Genomic DNA, 17,711 nt, shown 5'->3' on the forward strand with positions numbered 1-17,711 from the left:
TTACAGTGAGGGGAAATAAGCATTCAGACACTTTTGTTTTTGTTATTCCAGTGCACATATACACTTACAAATTTACACACATTATGGGCTTTGTACTTATGAATATGAAGACTAGAAAGGACTTGCAGGACGACCTGAAAGCAGCAGGAATAACAGCTTCACAGAGAATAATAAGCAATAAACTGAACTGCAATCATCTCTGTTCCTACACCTTACTGGAGGAGTCTAAAAAGGTGTCTATCTCATCTCATTAGTCCATTATATTTGTACCTTCTTAATCAAGTGTGCATTTACAGCATTCTCTTCCTGATAGACAGAGACTTATGAGCTACGGAAGTTTTATATTTTGGCTTGCTTTCGAAATTCATTCTGATCCAGACTGTCTAATACGGCAGTGAAATCTAAAATTATGGATTTGACATCTTATACTCATTTCAGTAAACATTTTTTAATATACATGGCTCAAAAACCACTTAAAGTCAGGTGACGTTATTTGAAGGGTACATATGTAGGGCCTTTATAACACATGAACAAACACTGAATAAATATTTTATCTAGCAATATACAGCAAGGCTGAAGAAATCAATGAAAGGTTTGTGTTAAATAGGCTTGTGAGGTTTTATAGTTGTGGTCAGAAGTTTACATACAGTGACATGAATGTCATCTTGGATATGAATGTCGTGGCAATATTTGGGCTTTCAGTAATTTCTTTGAACTGTTCTTTTTCTATGGCAGAATGATTGGACAACATACATCTTTATTGAAAAAAACAACTAGAATTTGGTGCACAAGTTGTAATTTTCTTTGGGTTTTCTGAAATCAACACAGGGTCAAAATTATAAATACAGGGTCAAAAATTTACATACGTGCATTTAGATTATTAATTCAAAGGTGCTGAAACTTCCAAAATGTCTCTTATCTTGCCAAGGCCGAGGTCTCTTAACTTCCTGTTAGTGATCATGATTGATTACAGCTGGTAGCTTCTCTGTGCCTTCATAAAAAGGGTTTGTTTACAGCACTCATTGGATTGACCAACACAGTAAAATGAAAAAGTCCAAGGAGCTCAGTGCAGATCTGAGAAAGAGGATCGCAGATGTACACAACTCCGGAATGTCTCTTGGAGCCGTTTCTAAACAAAGAAATTACTGAAAGACCAAATATGGCCATGAAATTCCTATCCAAGATGACATTCATGTCACTGTATTTAAACTTCTGACCACAACTGTATGTAACCAGATCTTTAAATGAATACAAAAAGAGGGGGGAAAAAAACACACCTCAATTATCAATTTTCCTGTATCTTGGAAGTTATTAGGTTTTTTTTCACAACATATTATACTATCGGCATTCAACAAAGAATACAAAATAATGAACAGTTATTCAACGAAATCGAGTCATAGATGAGCTGATTGCCAACAATGTGCGTAGTGCCGAGTTGGTTATAAGCCATGTACGACGAGATTGAGTGGAATAATTGCATTATTCGATCCACATTCACTGGGTTTTGAGAAACAGAGCATTTTTATTTATTTTTTTCAAATTCGATAAATAAAAACTTTATACAAAATGTCCAACAAAATCATTTCCGCTTGGAATGTAAACAAACCGATGAAATGACAGTAGCAATTTGTGAAAAATGTTATTATAATATTTCTTGAAACATAAAAAAGATACATTCTTACCATCAAATACTTTTATTCCATATATTGTTGCTTTTTTATTTTTGGGGATTTTGTTTTTGAGTAGAGTTTTTATTTTGTCCTCGGTTGGTTCAGCAACACGCGCCGTCATTTTGTTTTTCTCTACTCATGGTATATGAGCTGACATCCTAGTAGTAGAGTAGCCAAACAGAACACATGATTGCTCATATCCAGTGAATGTGGATAATGGATACACCACACAATAATAAACAAAGATAAATCACTCAATCCAAGAGGCATAAAACGGGAAATATCATATGAATAAAAAAAGGATAAGACAAATAAACAAATTATTTGAGTTGTTTAAAATAACATCAGTTGCAAAAGGTATTGAATACTTCATTAGTCATATGGGCTTCATGTATACGTGTAGCATTGCTTGAATGGTGCTTCGTCATAGATTTGAATACTAACTAATACTAATTAACCACCAGCACTTTAGCTATGTTCAATTTAGCATTCAATTCCATGCACCTAAAAGACATCGACACAATAAACACAAAAATCCTGAAAGCTCGTCTTACAGACTGATACTTCATAGAAGATTTCACAGTAATAATCATTTCCAAGATTACAGATGCATCTCTCAAGAAAACACAGTATACTTTATAAAAACATTGATGTTCTCTGACAGGTTTTGACATAAGCCTTCCTGTACATAAACACTTTATTTAAGAAATGTTTTGTGAAGACCCTGTGGAGATTTCCTTTAAATAAAGTGTGATGGTTTTACAGTGGTGCTTGAAACTTTGTGAACGCTTTAGAATTTTCTACATTTCTGCATAAATATGACCTCAAACATCATCAGATTTTCACACAAGTCCTAAAAGTAGATAAAGAGAACCCAGTTAAACAAATGAAACAAAAAATATTATACTTGGTCATTTATTTATTGAGGAAAATGATCCAATATTACATATCTGTGAGTGGCAAAAGTATGTGAACCTTTGCTTTCAGTATATGGTGTGACCCCCTTGTGCAGCAATAACTGCAACTAAACATTTCTGGTAACTGTTGATCAGTCCTGCACACCGGCTTGGAGGAATTTTAGCCCATTCCTCCATACAGAACAGCTTCAACTCTGGGATGTTGGTGGGTTTCCTCACATGAACTGCCCGCTTCAGATCCTTCCACAACATTTCCATTGGATTAAGGTCAGGACTTTGACTTGGCCATTCCAAAACATTAACTTTATTCTTCTTTAACCATTCTTTGGTAGAACGACTTGTGTGCTTAGGGTCGTTGTCTTGCTGCATGATCCACCTTCTCTTGAGATTCAGTTCATGGACAGATGTCCTGACATTTTCCTTTAGAATTCACTGGTATAATTCAGAATTCATTGCTCCATCAATGATGGCAAACTGTTCTGGCCCAGATGCAGCAAAACAGGCCCAAACCATGATACTACCACCACCATGTTTCACAGATGGGATAAGGTTCTTTTGCTGGAATGCAGTGTTTTCCTTTCTCCAAACATAACGCTTCTCATTTAAACCAAAAAGTTCTATTTTGGTCTCATCCGTCCACAAAACATTTTTCCAATAGCCTTCTGGCTTGTCCACATGATCTTTAGCAAACTGCAGACGAGCAGCAATGTTCTTTTTGGAGAGCAGTGGCTTTCTCCTTGTAATCCTGCCATGCACACCGTTGCTGTTCAGTGTTCTCCTGATGGTGGACTCATGAACATTAACATTAGTCAATGCGAGAGAGGCCTTCAGTTGCTTAGAAGTTACCCTGGGGTCCTTTGTGACCTCACCGACTATTACACGCCTTGCTCTTGGAGTGATCTTTGTTGGTCGACCACTCCTGGAGAGGGTAACAATGGTCTTGAATTTCCTCCATTTGTACACAATCTGTCTGACTGTGAATTGGTGGAGTCCAAACTCTTTAGAGATGGTTTTGTAACCTTTTCCAGCCTGATGAGCATCAATAACGCTTTTTCTGAGGTCCTCAGAAATCTCCTTTGTTCGTGCCATGATACACTTCCACAAACATGTGTTGTGAAGATCAGACTTTGATAGATCCCTGTTCTTTAAATAAAACAGGGTGCCCACTCACACCTGATTGTCATCCCATTGATTGAAAACACCTGACTCTAATTTCACCTTCAAATTAACTGCTAATCTTAGAGGTTCACATACTTTTGCCACTCACAGATATGTAATATTGGATCATTTTCCTCAATAAATAAATGACCAAGCATAATATTTTTGTCTCTTTTGTTTAACTGGGTTCTCTTTATATACTTTTAGGACTTGTGTGAAAATCTGATGATGTTTGAGGTCATATTTATGCAGAAATATAGAAAATTCTAAAGGGTTCACAAAGTTTCAAGCACCACTGTAATTCAAATACAAAATGGCGGAGTTTAAATATGATGCTGCTTTAAGTAAGTATTCTAAACCCTTGCCTTGTGATTTGTGTTCTTTAATCTTGAGCATTTAAAGAGATGAAGCCAGACAGCTAGAGATGAAGCTAAAACTGCACAGACAAACTAACAGAGGTGTGTGAGACAGAAACACACACACACACACACATGCTGTACTGAGGATGCATCAGTTACCTTTACTTTCTTCATCTATCAAAAGAAAGCAGCAAAATAAGGACATGCAGAGAGAGAAAATGAATCTTTCTTGTGTTAATGGAGAAACGGCAATCAAAGTGAAATCAAATATAACAGGGAGAAACAGGTGAGAATAAGATAACTGAAGATGAAAGGAAGGAACAATGAACAGTGTAAGAGTTTTACCTTTTCTCTGACAGTGTCTCCAGGCACCAGCTGTGGTTCGATGGTGATGAAGAGGGTGAGGAAGGTGCCTTCGCTTAGACTCCGAACTGTGTCATAGCCGCCCTCGGTGCCTAGGCTCCGCTCTTTACTGTAGCCTAGCAACACTGGGGGCGTGGCAACCTTAAAAGTCCCGTCAATCTACCAATCAGACAGTAACAAAGTTAAATCCTGATTTTAAAATTATTCCTAAAAGGTAGAATTGTTAGTTTTTCACAGGCTCTAACACTAATTCTAACTCGAGTGGGACGAGTTCATACTGGATTTGTTGGCAAATTTTATTTCACTGATTTAACATTTTATTTTATTTGATAGCAGTCACATAAAAAATAACACTATTGAAGCTTTTACTGTGTAATATTCTAAGATGGCTCCCAAATATTTAATATCTAAATGCATACCATTTTCCTTTACTAATAATTTATCGTTTTAATCTAAACTTTTTCTTACTTATCTGAAAGGTACTTTTACTGACTGCAAAGTCATCTGAAATTTTTACATTTTTTTATTGTGCACGGCGTTTTCCTATGTCTCGCAAGAACAATCTCATGCGGACAAGATGTGATCATTTTGATGTCCTGAGGGTCGCTTTTCTCCATTTTGGGACCATTTTTCTACCTCTTGAGGTAAACAGTACGGCCCGACGGAAACAGCCGAACACGAGGAGTTTGAACTAATTAGCATAATTATGGAACTGCGTCACACCAAGATGGCAATGCGCGGAAAACATCGTGACTCTGTATCGACTTCGGAGAGTTTTGAGTCGCAGGTGTGCAATTTGTGGTTGATATTCGCGAATAGATCCGTGAAACAAAAGAATATATCTTTTCTTAGTTACTGCTTTTATGTTATTGTTTCTTTCTCTGTAAGATCTAAACATTAGGTGTATAACTCCATACTCAGACTGACCAATCCAAGACAATGCTGCAAATTCTTCATTAGATTTCACGCCCTTTTCATCCTTCAGTCGATTCCGGCGGTCGATCTTTCCCTTCACCAAAATTCTTGCGAACAACCTTTTGGTTTCCATCACTTTTCTGGCGCGTTTTCTAGCTGATTCGTTTTCATATTTCCCTTTCCCTTTCTGCTGGAGGGAGAGCTGAGTCCGCCAAGTTTGCCCACGGAAACATGTTTTGCTTAAAAGTAGGTCAAACACGCCCCACGGTGGTCACGTGATATTGTTGTTCACTTGCTTCAACAATCTCCGGAATTGTAAAATGCGGGACGCTTTTTATCTCAGCAAAACATTTACCCACAGGATACACGGTGTGTGCAGCAGTGAAACATCTTGAAAGACCACCAGCAATAGAAAGAGAATATTTTACCTAGAATTCAACTTTGCAGTCAGAACATTTAAATGCCCTAAAATCAGGTGCTTTTTGGTAATAGGAGTCACTTTACACTCGATTTTTTTTTTTTTCACACATTACTCCTTCAGAGACCATTTGTTGTGGCCTCAGCCGAAGAATATTCTTGATCAAACTTGACAGCAAAGTGAGAAAAATAAATAGAAATGTGAAATTCTTCGTCTGCTACAGCATTCGAGGAGAACTAAAAAGAACAACACGAATAAAGAAAATGAGGATTGTTTGACTAAATATAAAAACCTGCTGAATTATAGAAAGATCAAACTGTGTGATACAGAAGGACACCATTCTAAATCAATCCCATGACTCCTCCAGCAAGACTGAGTCAGCTCAGTGCTCTTCAGATTTTAGATCACGTGATTTGCCATAACATACTCGTGACTGCGCGTAGATTGTGCTGAATGGAATTTTGATGGTACCCAGCCAATGCCGCTCAATGCGTGTGTGAACACTGCTTCCTCTTTCTCGCTGTTCCTGAAAGAAATGGCAACACACACTTCCTAAGCAGAAGTGAAAATAAAGTCTTAAAAAAGGAGCTGTAGTTAAACATGAAAATTAGGGATGCACCAATACATCGGTCAAATATACAGTGGTGCTTGAAACTTTGTGAACGCTTTAGAATTTTCTATATTTCTGCATAAATATGACCTAAAACATCATCAGATTTTCACACAAGTCCTAAAAGTAGATAAAGAGAACCCGGTTAAACAAATGAGACAAAAATATTATACTTGGTCATTTATTTATTGAGGAAAATGATCCAATATTCCATATCTGTGAGTGGCAAAAGTATGTGAACCTCTAGGGTTAGCAGTTAATTTGAAGGTGAAATTAGAGTCGGTGTTTTCAATCAATGTGATGACAATCAGGTGTGAGTGGGCACCCTGTTTTATTTAAAGAACAGGGATCTATTAAAGTCTGATCGTCACAACACGTTTGTGGAAGTGTATCATGGCACGAACAAAGGAGATTTCTGAGGACCTCAGAAAAAGTGTTGTTGATGCTCATCAGGCTGGAAAAGGTTACAAAACCATCTCTAAAGAGTTTGGACTCCACCAATTCACAGTCAGACAGATTGTGTACAAATGGAGGAAATTCAAGACCATTGTTACCCTCCCCAGGAGTGGTCGACCAACAAAGATCACTCCAAGAGCAAGGCGTGTAATAGTCGGTGAGGTCACAAAGGACCCCAGGGTAACTTCTAAGCAACTGAAGGCCTCTCTCACATTGGCTAATATTAATGTTCATGAGTCCACCATCAGGAGAACAATGAACAACAATGGTGTGCATGGCAGGGTTGCAAGGAGAAAGCCACTGCTCTCCAAAAAGAACATTGCTGCTCGTCTGCAGTTTGCTAAAGATCATGTGGACAAGCCAGAAGGCTATTGGAAAAATGTTTTGTGGACGGATGAGACCAAAATAGAACTTTTTGGTTTAAATGAGAAGCGTTATGTTTGGAGAAAGGAAAACACTGCATTCCAGCATAAGAACCTTATCCCATCTGTGAAACATGGTGGTGGTAGTATCATGGTTTGGGCCTGTTTTGCTGCATCTGGGCCAGGACGGCTTGCCATCATTGATGGAACAATGAATTCTGAATTATACCAGCGAATTCTAAAGGAAAATGTCAGGACATCTTTCCATGAACTGAATCTCAAGAGAAGGTGGGTCATGCAGCAAGACAACGACCCTAAGCACACAAGTCGTTCTACCAAAGAATGGTTAAAGAAGAATAAAGTTAATGTTTTGGAATGGCCAAGTCAAAGTCCTGACCTTAATCCAATGGAAGTGTTGTGGAAGGACCTGAAGCGAGCAGTTCATGTGAGGAAACCCACCAACATCCCAGAGTTGAATGTGTTCTGTACGGAGGAATGGGCTAAAATTCCTCCAAGCCGGTGTGCAGGACTGATCAACAGTTACCAGATACTGAAAGCAAAGGTTCACATACTTTTGCCACTCACAGATATGTAATATTGGATCATTTTCCTCAATAAATAAATGACCAAATATAATATTTTTGTTTCATTTGTTTAACTGGGTTCTCTTTATCTACTTTTAGGACTTGTGTGAAAATCTGATGATGTTTGAGGTCATATTTATGCACAAATATAGAAAATTCTAAAGCGTTCACAAACTTTCAAGCACCACTGTACCTCAAAAAAAGAGAATATTTACACAGACGTTCACTGATTTTTAATTTTATTTACCTCCTCATGTCTGATGACTTTACTTGTTTAAAAAAAGCTGAATGTTTAAAGATGAATGGACAGAGTAGTGCGCGTTTATTCCGACTGAGTCAAATTCAAACATGTATCTCATCTGTTCAGAGTCTGTGCCACTCGTCAAATATAGTAACCTGAAGCAGCACTATGAAACAAAACATACCCATGCCTTGTTTATAGTCAGAAAGTAATAATTAATGATGAAAGATTAAAAGTAGACGGCCTTTTGATTTCATAAAATCTGTGAAATTTAGTTCCCTCTGAAATTTGGTCATTGTGTTATATGTTTATTTCTGCAATATCTAAAAAAAACTCAGGCCATTCCGCGACTGGGAAGTTATTTAATTTGAGGGGATTAAAGCAAATAACATGCATGAAATCGCTCACTTCGCGCAGACAAGCAGACAGAGGACGTTCATGTGCGCATGCACAGGTTTACCTGCTTCTTCTTCTTCTTTTGGGTTTTACGGCAGCTGGCATCCAGTGTTGCACTGCTGCCATCTACAGGTTTACCTTGACCATGCATTGACAGTTACATCATTCTGTCGCTAAACGAACAGCTGATCACACCGAGGTGCTCGCTGACCGCTGATATTTATTAGTTTGGTCCTGCGTTTCCTTTCCTTCGCAACATAACGCCTTTTTTTCTGGCTTTCCGTCACTGTAGTGGGTCCTTCACGTTTCATTCACACACTCACATCCTCCATTTTTCGCTCCTGTTTCAAATTTGTATCCCACAATGCCTTGCGTGAATGGGGAAAGCCCACCACGTGATGCATGACATAGTATCTTGTATTGCGTCATGGTGAAGCAGGAAAAAATAGCAGAGAATTCAGAGCCACGTGGCCCTAATTTCATTAATTGTTCTTTTTTTTTTTTTTTAACTTATAAAATTGGAAGTCTGTGATTCGAATTCAGTAGCTTTCGGTCCACAAAAAAAAAATAACTGGGCATCAGGGAAAATTCTTTTTATGACCAGAACCTGAAAAATCTGAAGGGCAGTCTAGCTTTAAGAGTTAATTGCTTTCACCATTCAGTCATGTTAGCTACAGATATGGACTTTTTAACTGGAAGTTGCGTAATAGTCGTGCAGTGCCATGTATCTCTGACCTCGACAACGTCATACAGGACCTCGTCAAAGATGCTGATGAAGACCTCGTCACGGACAGCCTGCAGGCTGGGCGTGCTGTAATCTCCGTTTGGAGCACTGACGGAACACAGTGGACAGTAAGCGTTTATGAACTGAAACTGTAAGTGCTTTCCACAGCTGTGGTATATTATTGAAAGATTATGAGTTCACCTGAATGGTAGCACCAGTTCTTCATTCCAGCAGGGGTTCGGACCCTCGGCTGTAGAGGTCTGCAATACCGTACGTTGAAAAGAGACCTCAACATAGGGCCGGATCTGGGGCTTAACAGACACACACACACACACACACACACACACACACACACACACACACCTCTCAGTGACCACAAAGTTAATTACAAAATTACTAGGGTTTTTTTTTCTTTTCCAAATCCACTCGTACCTCCACAGTTGAGCAATAATTTGTACGGATTGTACCCAGGACTCTACAAAAGTTTTCAATTTTCAAGATCAAAGTTCGTTGACCAGTCAGTAACTATTTCTGTACATTACCAAGATGCCCATTGCTTGTGGACAGAACATTAATCACAGAGATTGTTCAGTACTGGTGGATGCAAACAGTTGTTACATTTATGACTACATATAAATATATGTATTTATAACTAATGCTGGTAATGCTGTATTTATAACTAATGCTGGTAAGACTTTCAAATAAAGGTTATATCTTTAATAAACTACAAACACCTTCATATCATATTTTAGTATAAATACGGAGGCGATTATAGAAATCCAGCCACTGGGGGTGCATAAGCGTACTCTTGGTGCCAGTCCCAAGCCTGGATAAATTGGAGAGGGTTGCGTCAGGAAGGGCATCCGGCATAAAACTGTGCCAAATCTAACATGCGGAATGAAAAGAGAAATACCATACTGGATCGGTCGGGGCCCGGGTTAACAACGACCGCCTCTGGTACTGTTGGTCAACAGGGTGCCGGTGGAAAGTGTGCTACTGTTGCGCCAAAACGGAGAAGGAGAAAGAGAGGGGGGAGGCGTGTTAGGAGAGAGTGTGAAAGATGGAAGAGAAGGAGCTTAGAATTGAGGGTAGGAACACTGAATGTGGGAACATTGACTGGCAGAACGAGAGAGTTAGCAGCTATGATGGAAAGAAGGAAGTTTGATATTTTGTGTGTGCAGGAGACGAGGTGGAAGGGAAGCAAGGCCAAGAATGTTGGAGATGGATGCAAGTTGTTTTATTATGGACTCGATGGAAAGAGAAATGGTGTTGGTATTGTTTTGAGGGGAGAGTTGGTCAACAGTGTGACTGATGTGAAGAGGGTGTCAGATAGAGTGATAGGCATGAAGTTGGAGATTCAAGGAGTGGTAATCATTGTTGTGTGTGCGTATGCCCCACAGGTTGGATGTGAGAATGAAGAGAAAGAGTCTTTCTGGGAAAAGATGGATGAAGTTAGCCTGGCAAGCCAGACTAAATGTGAATATTTAGTCTGGTCTTGGTCGTAGACATTTCCAAAGGGTGTGGGTAGGAACAACCCGTTGTCTTTCAAACTGTCTCTGTGCGTATAGGCCAACGCTCTGACCAATCAGCGCAACAGTGACTGTGACGTAGTCAGAGCGACAGAAAGCAGCTAAACTAGCTTCTAAGTGCTATTTCCAAATCACCCGGACAATACATTCAATATCACAAAGCAATTGTGTTAATGTAAACTTGCATCTTTCGCCCATAGGCTTCAGATAGTTAACATTAAAAGGCCGTAAACTGAGGAGGATAAATAAGGGAGCAGTCCCGACATTCGGCCTGTTGTACTGGCGATAGCTAAGGGCCAAGCGTCGCGCAGCCTTGCCATCACTCCTGCAAAAGCCCGCCCAAAGAATCCAAACAAAAACCTTGCGTTGTGATTGGCGGGCACGATTTGATGCCCGGGGTGTGTTGTTGATATGGTCCGAGGCTAGACCCACTCGTAGGCAAAAATATTTTTGGCCGCTAGGCAGGTGGGTCTAGTTTACTAGGCTAGGATGAAGTGGTAGAAAGTATACCAAGGGAGGAGCGCGTGCTTAGGAGCAGATTTCAATGGACATGTTGGTGAGGGAAACAGAGGAGATGAGGACATGATGGGCAGATATGGTGTAAGAAAGAGAAATGTGCAAGGGCAAATGGTGGTTGATTTTTCAAAGAGGGTGAATTTGGCAATAGTCAATGCATACTTCGAGAAGAAAGAGCAGCACAGGGTGATGTTTAAGAGTGGAGGAAGATCTACACAGGTGGACTACATACTCTGCAGAAGGGGTAACCTGAAGGAGATTGGAGACTGTAAAGTGATGGCAGGGGAGAGTGTAGCTAGACAACATCAAGTGGTCGTGTGCAGGATGAGCTTGAAAGTGAAAAAGAGGAAGCGTGAAATAGTGGAGCCGAAGATTAAGTGGTGGAAACTCAAAGAGGCTGAACATCAGAAGGAGTTTAGGGAAGAAATGAGATGAGCATTGAGTGGTCATGGAAGTCTGCCAGAAGATTGTAATACTACTGCTGTACTAGTAAGAGAGGCAGCAAGGAAGGTGCTAGGGTGGTCATCGGGAAGGAGGAAGGAAGACAAGGAGACATGGTGGTGGAACAAAGAAGTGCAGGAAATTATAAAAGAGAAGAGGCTAGCAAAGAAAAATTGGGACGAGCAGAGAGACGAGGAAAGCAGGCGGTTATACAGAGAGACGAGACAGAAGGCAAAAAGAGCTGTAGCGAAGGCAAAAGCAGATGCATACCAGGAGTTGTACGAAAGACTGGAGACCAAAGAAGGAGAGAAAGACCTGTACAGACTAGCTAGGCAGAGAAACGGAAATGAGGGATGTACAGCAGGTAAGAGTGATGAAAGATGTAAATGTAAATGTGCTGACAAAGAGAGTGTATTAAGAAGGTGGAAAGAGTACTTTGAGGATTTATTAAATGAGGAGAATCCAAGAGAGAAAAGGTCAGATTCATTGGAGACAGCAAATCAGGAAGCAGAGTTGGTTAGTAAGGATGAGGTGAGGGCAGCCGTGAAAAGAATGAAGACTGGGAAAGCAGTCGGACCAGATGGTATCCCGATTGAGGCTTGGAGATGTTTGGTTGAGACGGCTGTGGAGTTCCTAACGAGATTGTTTAATAAGATCCTAGAGAATGAGAAAATGCCAAATGAATGGAGAAAGAGTGTGCTAGTCCCAATATACAAGAATAAGGGAGATGTACAGAGCTGCAGTAATTACAGAGGAATAAAATTGATGAGCCACACCATGAAGCTATGGGAAAGGGTATTGGAGGCGAGATTGAGAAGAGAGGTAGCAATCTGTGAACAGCAGTATGGGTTTATGCCAAGGAAGAGCACGTCGGATGCAATTTTTGCTTTAAGAATGTTAATGGAGAAGTACAGAGAAGGCCAGAGAAAGCTACATTGTGTGTTTGTAGACCTGGAGAAGGCATACGATAGAGTGCCGAGAGATGAGTTATGGTATTGTATGAGAAAGAGTGGAGTGAATGAGAAGTATATTAGAGTGGTGCAAGACATGTATGAGAACAGTGAAACAGCAGTGAGGTGTGCAGTTGGAACAACTGAATGGTTCAAGGTGAAGGTGGGACTCCATCAAGGATCTGCTTTGAGTCCTTTCTTGTTTGCCATCGTGATGGATAGCTTGACGGACAAAGTGAGGCAAGAGTCACCATGGAACATGATGTTTGCGGATGATATTGTGATATGTGGTGAAAGTAGAAAGGAGGTCGAGTTGGGTTTGCAGAGATGGAGGTATGCATTGGAACGAAGAGGAATGAAGGTGAGCAGGAGCAAAACAGAATATGTGTGCATCAATGAGAATGGGGATGAGAGTGTAGTGAAGATGCAAGGAGTAGACGTAAAGAAAGTTGGTGAATTCAAGTACCTGGGGTCAACTGTGCAGGAAAATGGGGGCTGCGATAGTGAGGTGAGAAAGAGAGTGCAGGCAGGGTGGAGCAGTTGGAGAAGGATTTCGGGAATCATTTGTGATAGGAAAGTCCCAGCAAAAGTGAAAGGTAAGATGTATAAGACAGTAGTGAGACCAGCTGTGATGTATGGATTGGAGATCGTACCCTTAACGAAGAGACAGGAGGCAAAGTTGGAGGTGGCAGAGTTGAGGATGTTAAGGTTTGCGATGGGAGTGACAAGGTTGGACAGGATAAGAAACGAGCACATCAGAGGGACAGCACATGTGGAGAGCTTGGGAATTAAGCTAAGAGAGATGAGACTGAGATGGTATGGGCACATCCTGAGAAGAGATGCAGAGCATGTGGGAAGGAGAATGTTGAGGATGGAGCTGCCAGGCAAACGAAAACAAGGAAGGCCAAAGAGGAGATACATGGATGTGGTGAGAGAGGACGTGAAAGTGGCAGGTGTGGTAGAGAAGGATGTGGAAGACAGGGAGCAATGGAGACGAAAGATCCGTTGTGGCGACCCCTAATCGGGAGCAGCCAAAAGAAGAAGAAAGAAGACGGAGGTGATTATAGAAAATCACGCGCTGATTGGGCGAGAAATTTGGACTATTTCTCGATAATGACCTCGAGCGACTTGGCAAAACGCTGGCCAATCGCTTTGTCACTGCAAGTAAGGAAGAATTACAGATTATGAAAGAAAATGCTGTTCTTAAAAGCACTAAAGATGCTATGAAGTTTGGTCTAAAACTATTCAAAGGTAAGATGGGATTGTGATTTATTTTATCGATTTCAAAGTATTTTATGTGAGTCGGCATAGATGAGCGACATAACTCAGTGCTGCGCCTTTATTACATTTGCATGCCGCTTTTGAAGTTTGAAATAAATTATTCTTTAAAATATGATTTTTAATATGATTTAAGCTTCAGGCTCAGTGAATATTGATGAATGATAACCTTGACTTTGTCTCTGTTATTACTCACCGATATTCAATTTGCCTTTGGCGAATAATTGTTAAATAGTTCATTCAGAAGACAGTAACATATTGTGGGAATCGTTTATGTAAATGCATTACACTATCGCTATTTTATTGCGATATTGCGATTATCCGATATTGCAGAGTGGGCGGAGGAAGGTGGCAGAAGTGCACCACAACGGTCACAAAGGTGGAAGAAGGCTGCAGCAAAGAGAGGCCACCGATTGTCTTGATCTTCATGCCATTGGAGTCTGGCTCTCTCTCTGCCAAGAACAGTGTGGTGGCTGCCAGTGCACCAATCTCCCCACTCTAAACGATTCCACGCACAGGCGTTCTCCTGACCCCCCCCCCCCCCCCCCAACACCCAACCCCTCTTCAAGTCCTATGGCGATCAGGAAATGGTAACGGGAGCAGGACAGTGAAGTCTGGGAGCTCCTAGTCATGCACTGGCACATAGGCGGTGGGTGTCTGATTCAGTCGTTTTGCTCTCGGACTGAGGCAGAGAGAGCATCTCGGTAGCAGCACTCACGTCTGAGCAGCCCTATTAAGGATCCGCTCTGCTCACCCCACAATGGGGAAGGGGCTAGAAAAGGTGCCCTAAAAATAGCCTGCCTCTCAAACCTGGCTGGGATACCGCACCCAGTGGGTTCACCTTATAGCGGTCGAAAACAAAAAACAATAAATATTGGAGCCTGGAATGTGAGGACTCTTATGGACAGGGCCCCCAATGATCGCCCTGAAAGAAGATCTGCAATAATTGCTAGGGAGCTGAAAAGGTTTAACATCGACACTGTTGCCCTGTCTGAAACCCACCTGGCTGATGAGGGGCAACTGAAGGAGGAGAAAGGTGGATACACCTTCTTCTGGAAGGGAAAGCCAGCTGATGAAGCCAGAATCCACAGAGTGGGATTCGCCATCAAGAACCGCCTCATCTCCCAACTCTCTGAATCTCCAGTAGGCATCAATGAACGTCTCATGACACTGCGCCTGAGGCTCTCAAACAACCAGATGGCCACTGCTGTGAGTGCCTACGCACCAACCTTGGACTCACAGGACGAAGACAAGGAGGCCTTCTATGCATCCCTTGACCAGGTCCTATCGAACATCCTGAAGGAAGACAAGATCCTCCTACTCGGGGATTTCAATGCCAGGGTTGGCAAGGATCACAAGCTCTGGAAAGGCACCCTAGGCAAAGAGGGTGTTGGAAATATCAACTCCAATGGAACCCTCCTACTGTCAAAGTGTGCTGAACATGAGCTGGTCATAACAAACACCCTTTTCCACCAGAGAAACAGGTTCAAAACCTCCTGGATGCACCCTCGATCAAAGTGCTGGCATCTCATTGACTATGTGATTGTCAGGGCTAGAGATCGCAAGGATGTTAACATCGCCAGGGCCATGACCTGTGCGGATGATTGTTGGACAGACCATCGCCTAATCCGCTCCACAATGAACATCCAGCTACATCAGAAAAGGAGGACCCAAAGGAAGCAAACACGTCCTAAATTCAACATCGACAGCTTGGGGGATACAGAAAGAGTGCAACAACTTCAGAAGACCCTACTTGAACGACTCCCTGAAGAATATCCTGAGGACGTGGAAGAACACTGGAAGATCCTTAAGACCATCTTACTCGAGACCTGCATGGACACCCTTGGCTACAAGACCAGGAAACATCAAGACTGGTTTGACGACAATGACACCGAAATAGAACAGCTAATCGATGTCAAAAGGAAAGCCTTTTGTTCTTGGCAGAATTACATCAATTGTAAGGCTAAAAGACAGGCCCACTCCAAGGCAAAGGCACTTGTCCAGCGCAGGGTGCGAGAGTTAAAGAACCAGTGGTGAACAGAGAAGGCCTTGGAGATCCAGAGGCTTGCTGACTCGGGTGACACCAGGGGCTTCTTCAATGCCACCAAAGCTGTGTATGGCCCAAGTTATCGAGGTCTCAATCCCCTCCGCTCCAAAGATGGGCAAACCCTGCTGAAGGACAAGGAAGGGATCAGCTCCAGATGGGAAGAACACTTCTGGGAGCTCCTGAACCGAAACGCCACAGTTGACTCAGAAACCATCAACCAAATTCCTCAGCAGCCCATCATGGAGCATTTGGATGACCCTCCGACTGAAAGTGAGGTCTTGGGTGCCATCAGGAGATTGAGTAACAACAAGGCCTCTGGACCAGATGGGATTCCAGCAGAAATCCTCAAGCAAGGCGGGCCCAAACTCCTCAGTCACATTCACAGCCTCCTTTCTAAGATCTGGGAGGAGGAGAAAATCCCTGCCAAACTCAGGGACGCCCTGATTGTCACCATATTCAAGAAGGGAGATAAAGTGGACTGTGGCAACTACAGGGGCATCTCCCTCCTATCCACCACAGGCATAGTACTGGCCCGTATTTTGGCCAACTGACTACTGACACTGTCAGAAGTGATCCTCCCAGAGTCACAGTGTGGCTTCCGCCCTGCCAGAGGAACCTCTGACATGATTTTCACAGCTCGCCAGCTGCAGGAGAAATGTCGAGAGCAACACCTACCCCTGTACATGGCATTCATCGATCTTACAAAGGCCTTTGATTCCGTGAACAGACCTGCCCTCTGGTGCGCTCTATCCAAGATCGGATGCCCAGACAAGTATCTGAAGATCTTGCGCCTACTACATGATGACATGACCGCAACCGTAGTTGGAAATGGTGGCTGTGAAACAGCCCCTTTCAAAGTGCACACCGCTGTCAAGCAGGGCTGCATCATTGCACCAACCCTCTTCTCCATCTTCATCGCCACCATCCTCCACCTCACCAGCCAAAACCTACCTGAGGGTCTCAAGTTCATATACAGGACAGACAGCGGGCTCTTCAACATCAACAGGTTCAGGGCAAAAAGCAAGGTGCTCACATCCTCCATCATGGAGCTCCAATATGCTGACGATAACGCCCTAGTGGCTCTTTCTGAAGCGGACCTCCAGAGCATCATGGACGCCTTTGCCAGAGCCTACCAACTCCTGGGACTTGATATTAACATCAGGAAAACTCAGATACTGTACCAACCAGCCCCTGACACACCCTCCAAGGCCCCACCAATCCATGTGGACAACAACACCCTGGAAAATGTGGACCAATTCATGTATCTTGGCAGTCTTCTATCCACAAGAGCTGACATTGATGCAGAAATCCACCACCGCATAGGGTGTGCCAGTGCAGCTTTTGCTAGGCTGAGAGACAGGGTCTTTGACAACCGCGAAATCCTGCCCAAAACCAAACTCCTGGTCTATCAAGCCGTCATTCTTCCCACCCTGCTCTATGGAGCTGATAGCTAGACTACCTACAGTAGACATCTGAAAGCCCTGGAGCAGTATCACCAGCGATGCCTACGCAAGATTCTCAGGATCAGCTGGGAAGATAGACGGACTAAAATCAGTCAACATCGCCAGCATCACCTCAACTATCGCTAGGCATCAGCTATGATGGACAGGTCATGTAGTACGCATGCCCAACTACCGCCTTCCAAAACAGATTCTGTATGGCCAACTAAAGGAAGGAAAGCGTACCCAAGGAGTGCAGAAGAAGCGGTACAAAGACATGATCAAAGTACACCTCAGAAAGTGTCACTTCAATCTCAGTAACTGGGAGGAGGCTGCCC

General features: G+C 42.3%; 1 protein-coding gene across 2 annotated transcripts in view; it reads right to left on the reverse strand.

Annotated features, from left to right (window-relative positions):
- The window catches only part of cc2d2a (coiled-coil and C2 domain containing 2A), an 84,427-nt gene that overhangs the window by 7,553 nt on the left and 59,163 nt on the right, over nucleotides 1-17,711 (reverse strand). Inside the window, exons 28-31 of one of the 2 annotated variants that reach the window (XM_060937662.1) lie at nucleotides 9,375-9,484; nucleotides 9,185-9,281; nucleotides 6,228-6,326; nucleotides 4,450-4,626 (exon numbers count right to left, since the gene is read on the reverse strand). In XM_060937662.1, the coding sequence (XP_060793645.1) occupies nucleotides 4,450-4,626; nucleotides 6,228-6,326; nucleotides 9,185-9,281; nucleotides 9,375-9,484 (483 nt within the window). The remainder of the gene's footprint in view (nucleotides 1-4,449; nucleotides 4,627-6,227; nucleotides 6,327-9,184; nucleotides 9,282-9,374; nucleotides 9,485-17,711) is intronic. The other variant, XM_060937663.1, reaches the window with a different exon arrangement.

This window comes from Neoarius graeffei, chromosome 13 (genome assembly GCF_027579695.1).
Source record: "Neoarius graeffei isolate fNeoGra1 chromosome 13, fNeoGra1.pri, whole genome shotgun sequence".
NCBI classification, from domain to species: domain Eukaryota; kingdom Metazoa; phylum Chordata; class Actinopteri; order Siluriformes; family Ariidae; genus Neoarius; species Neoarius graeffei.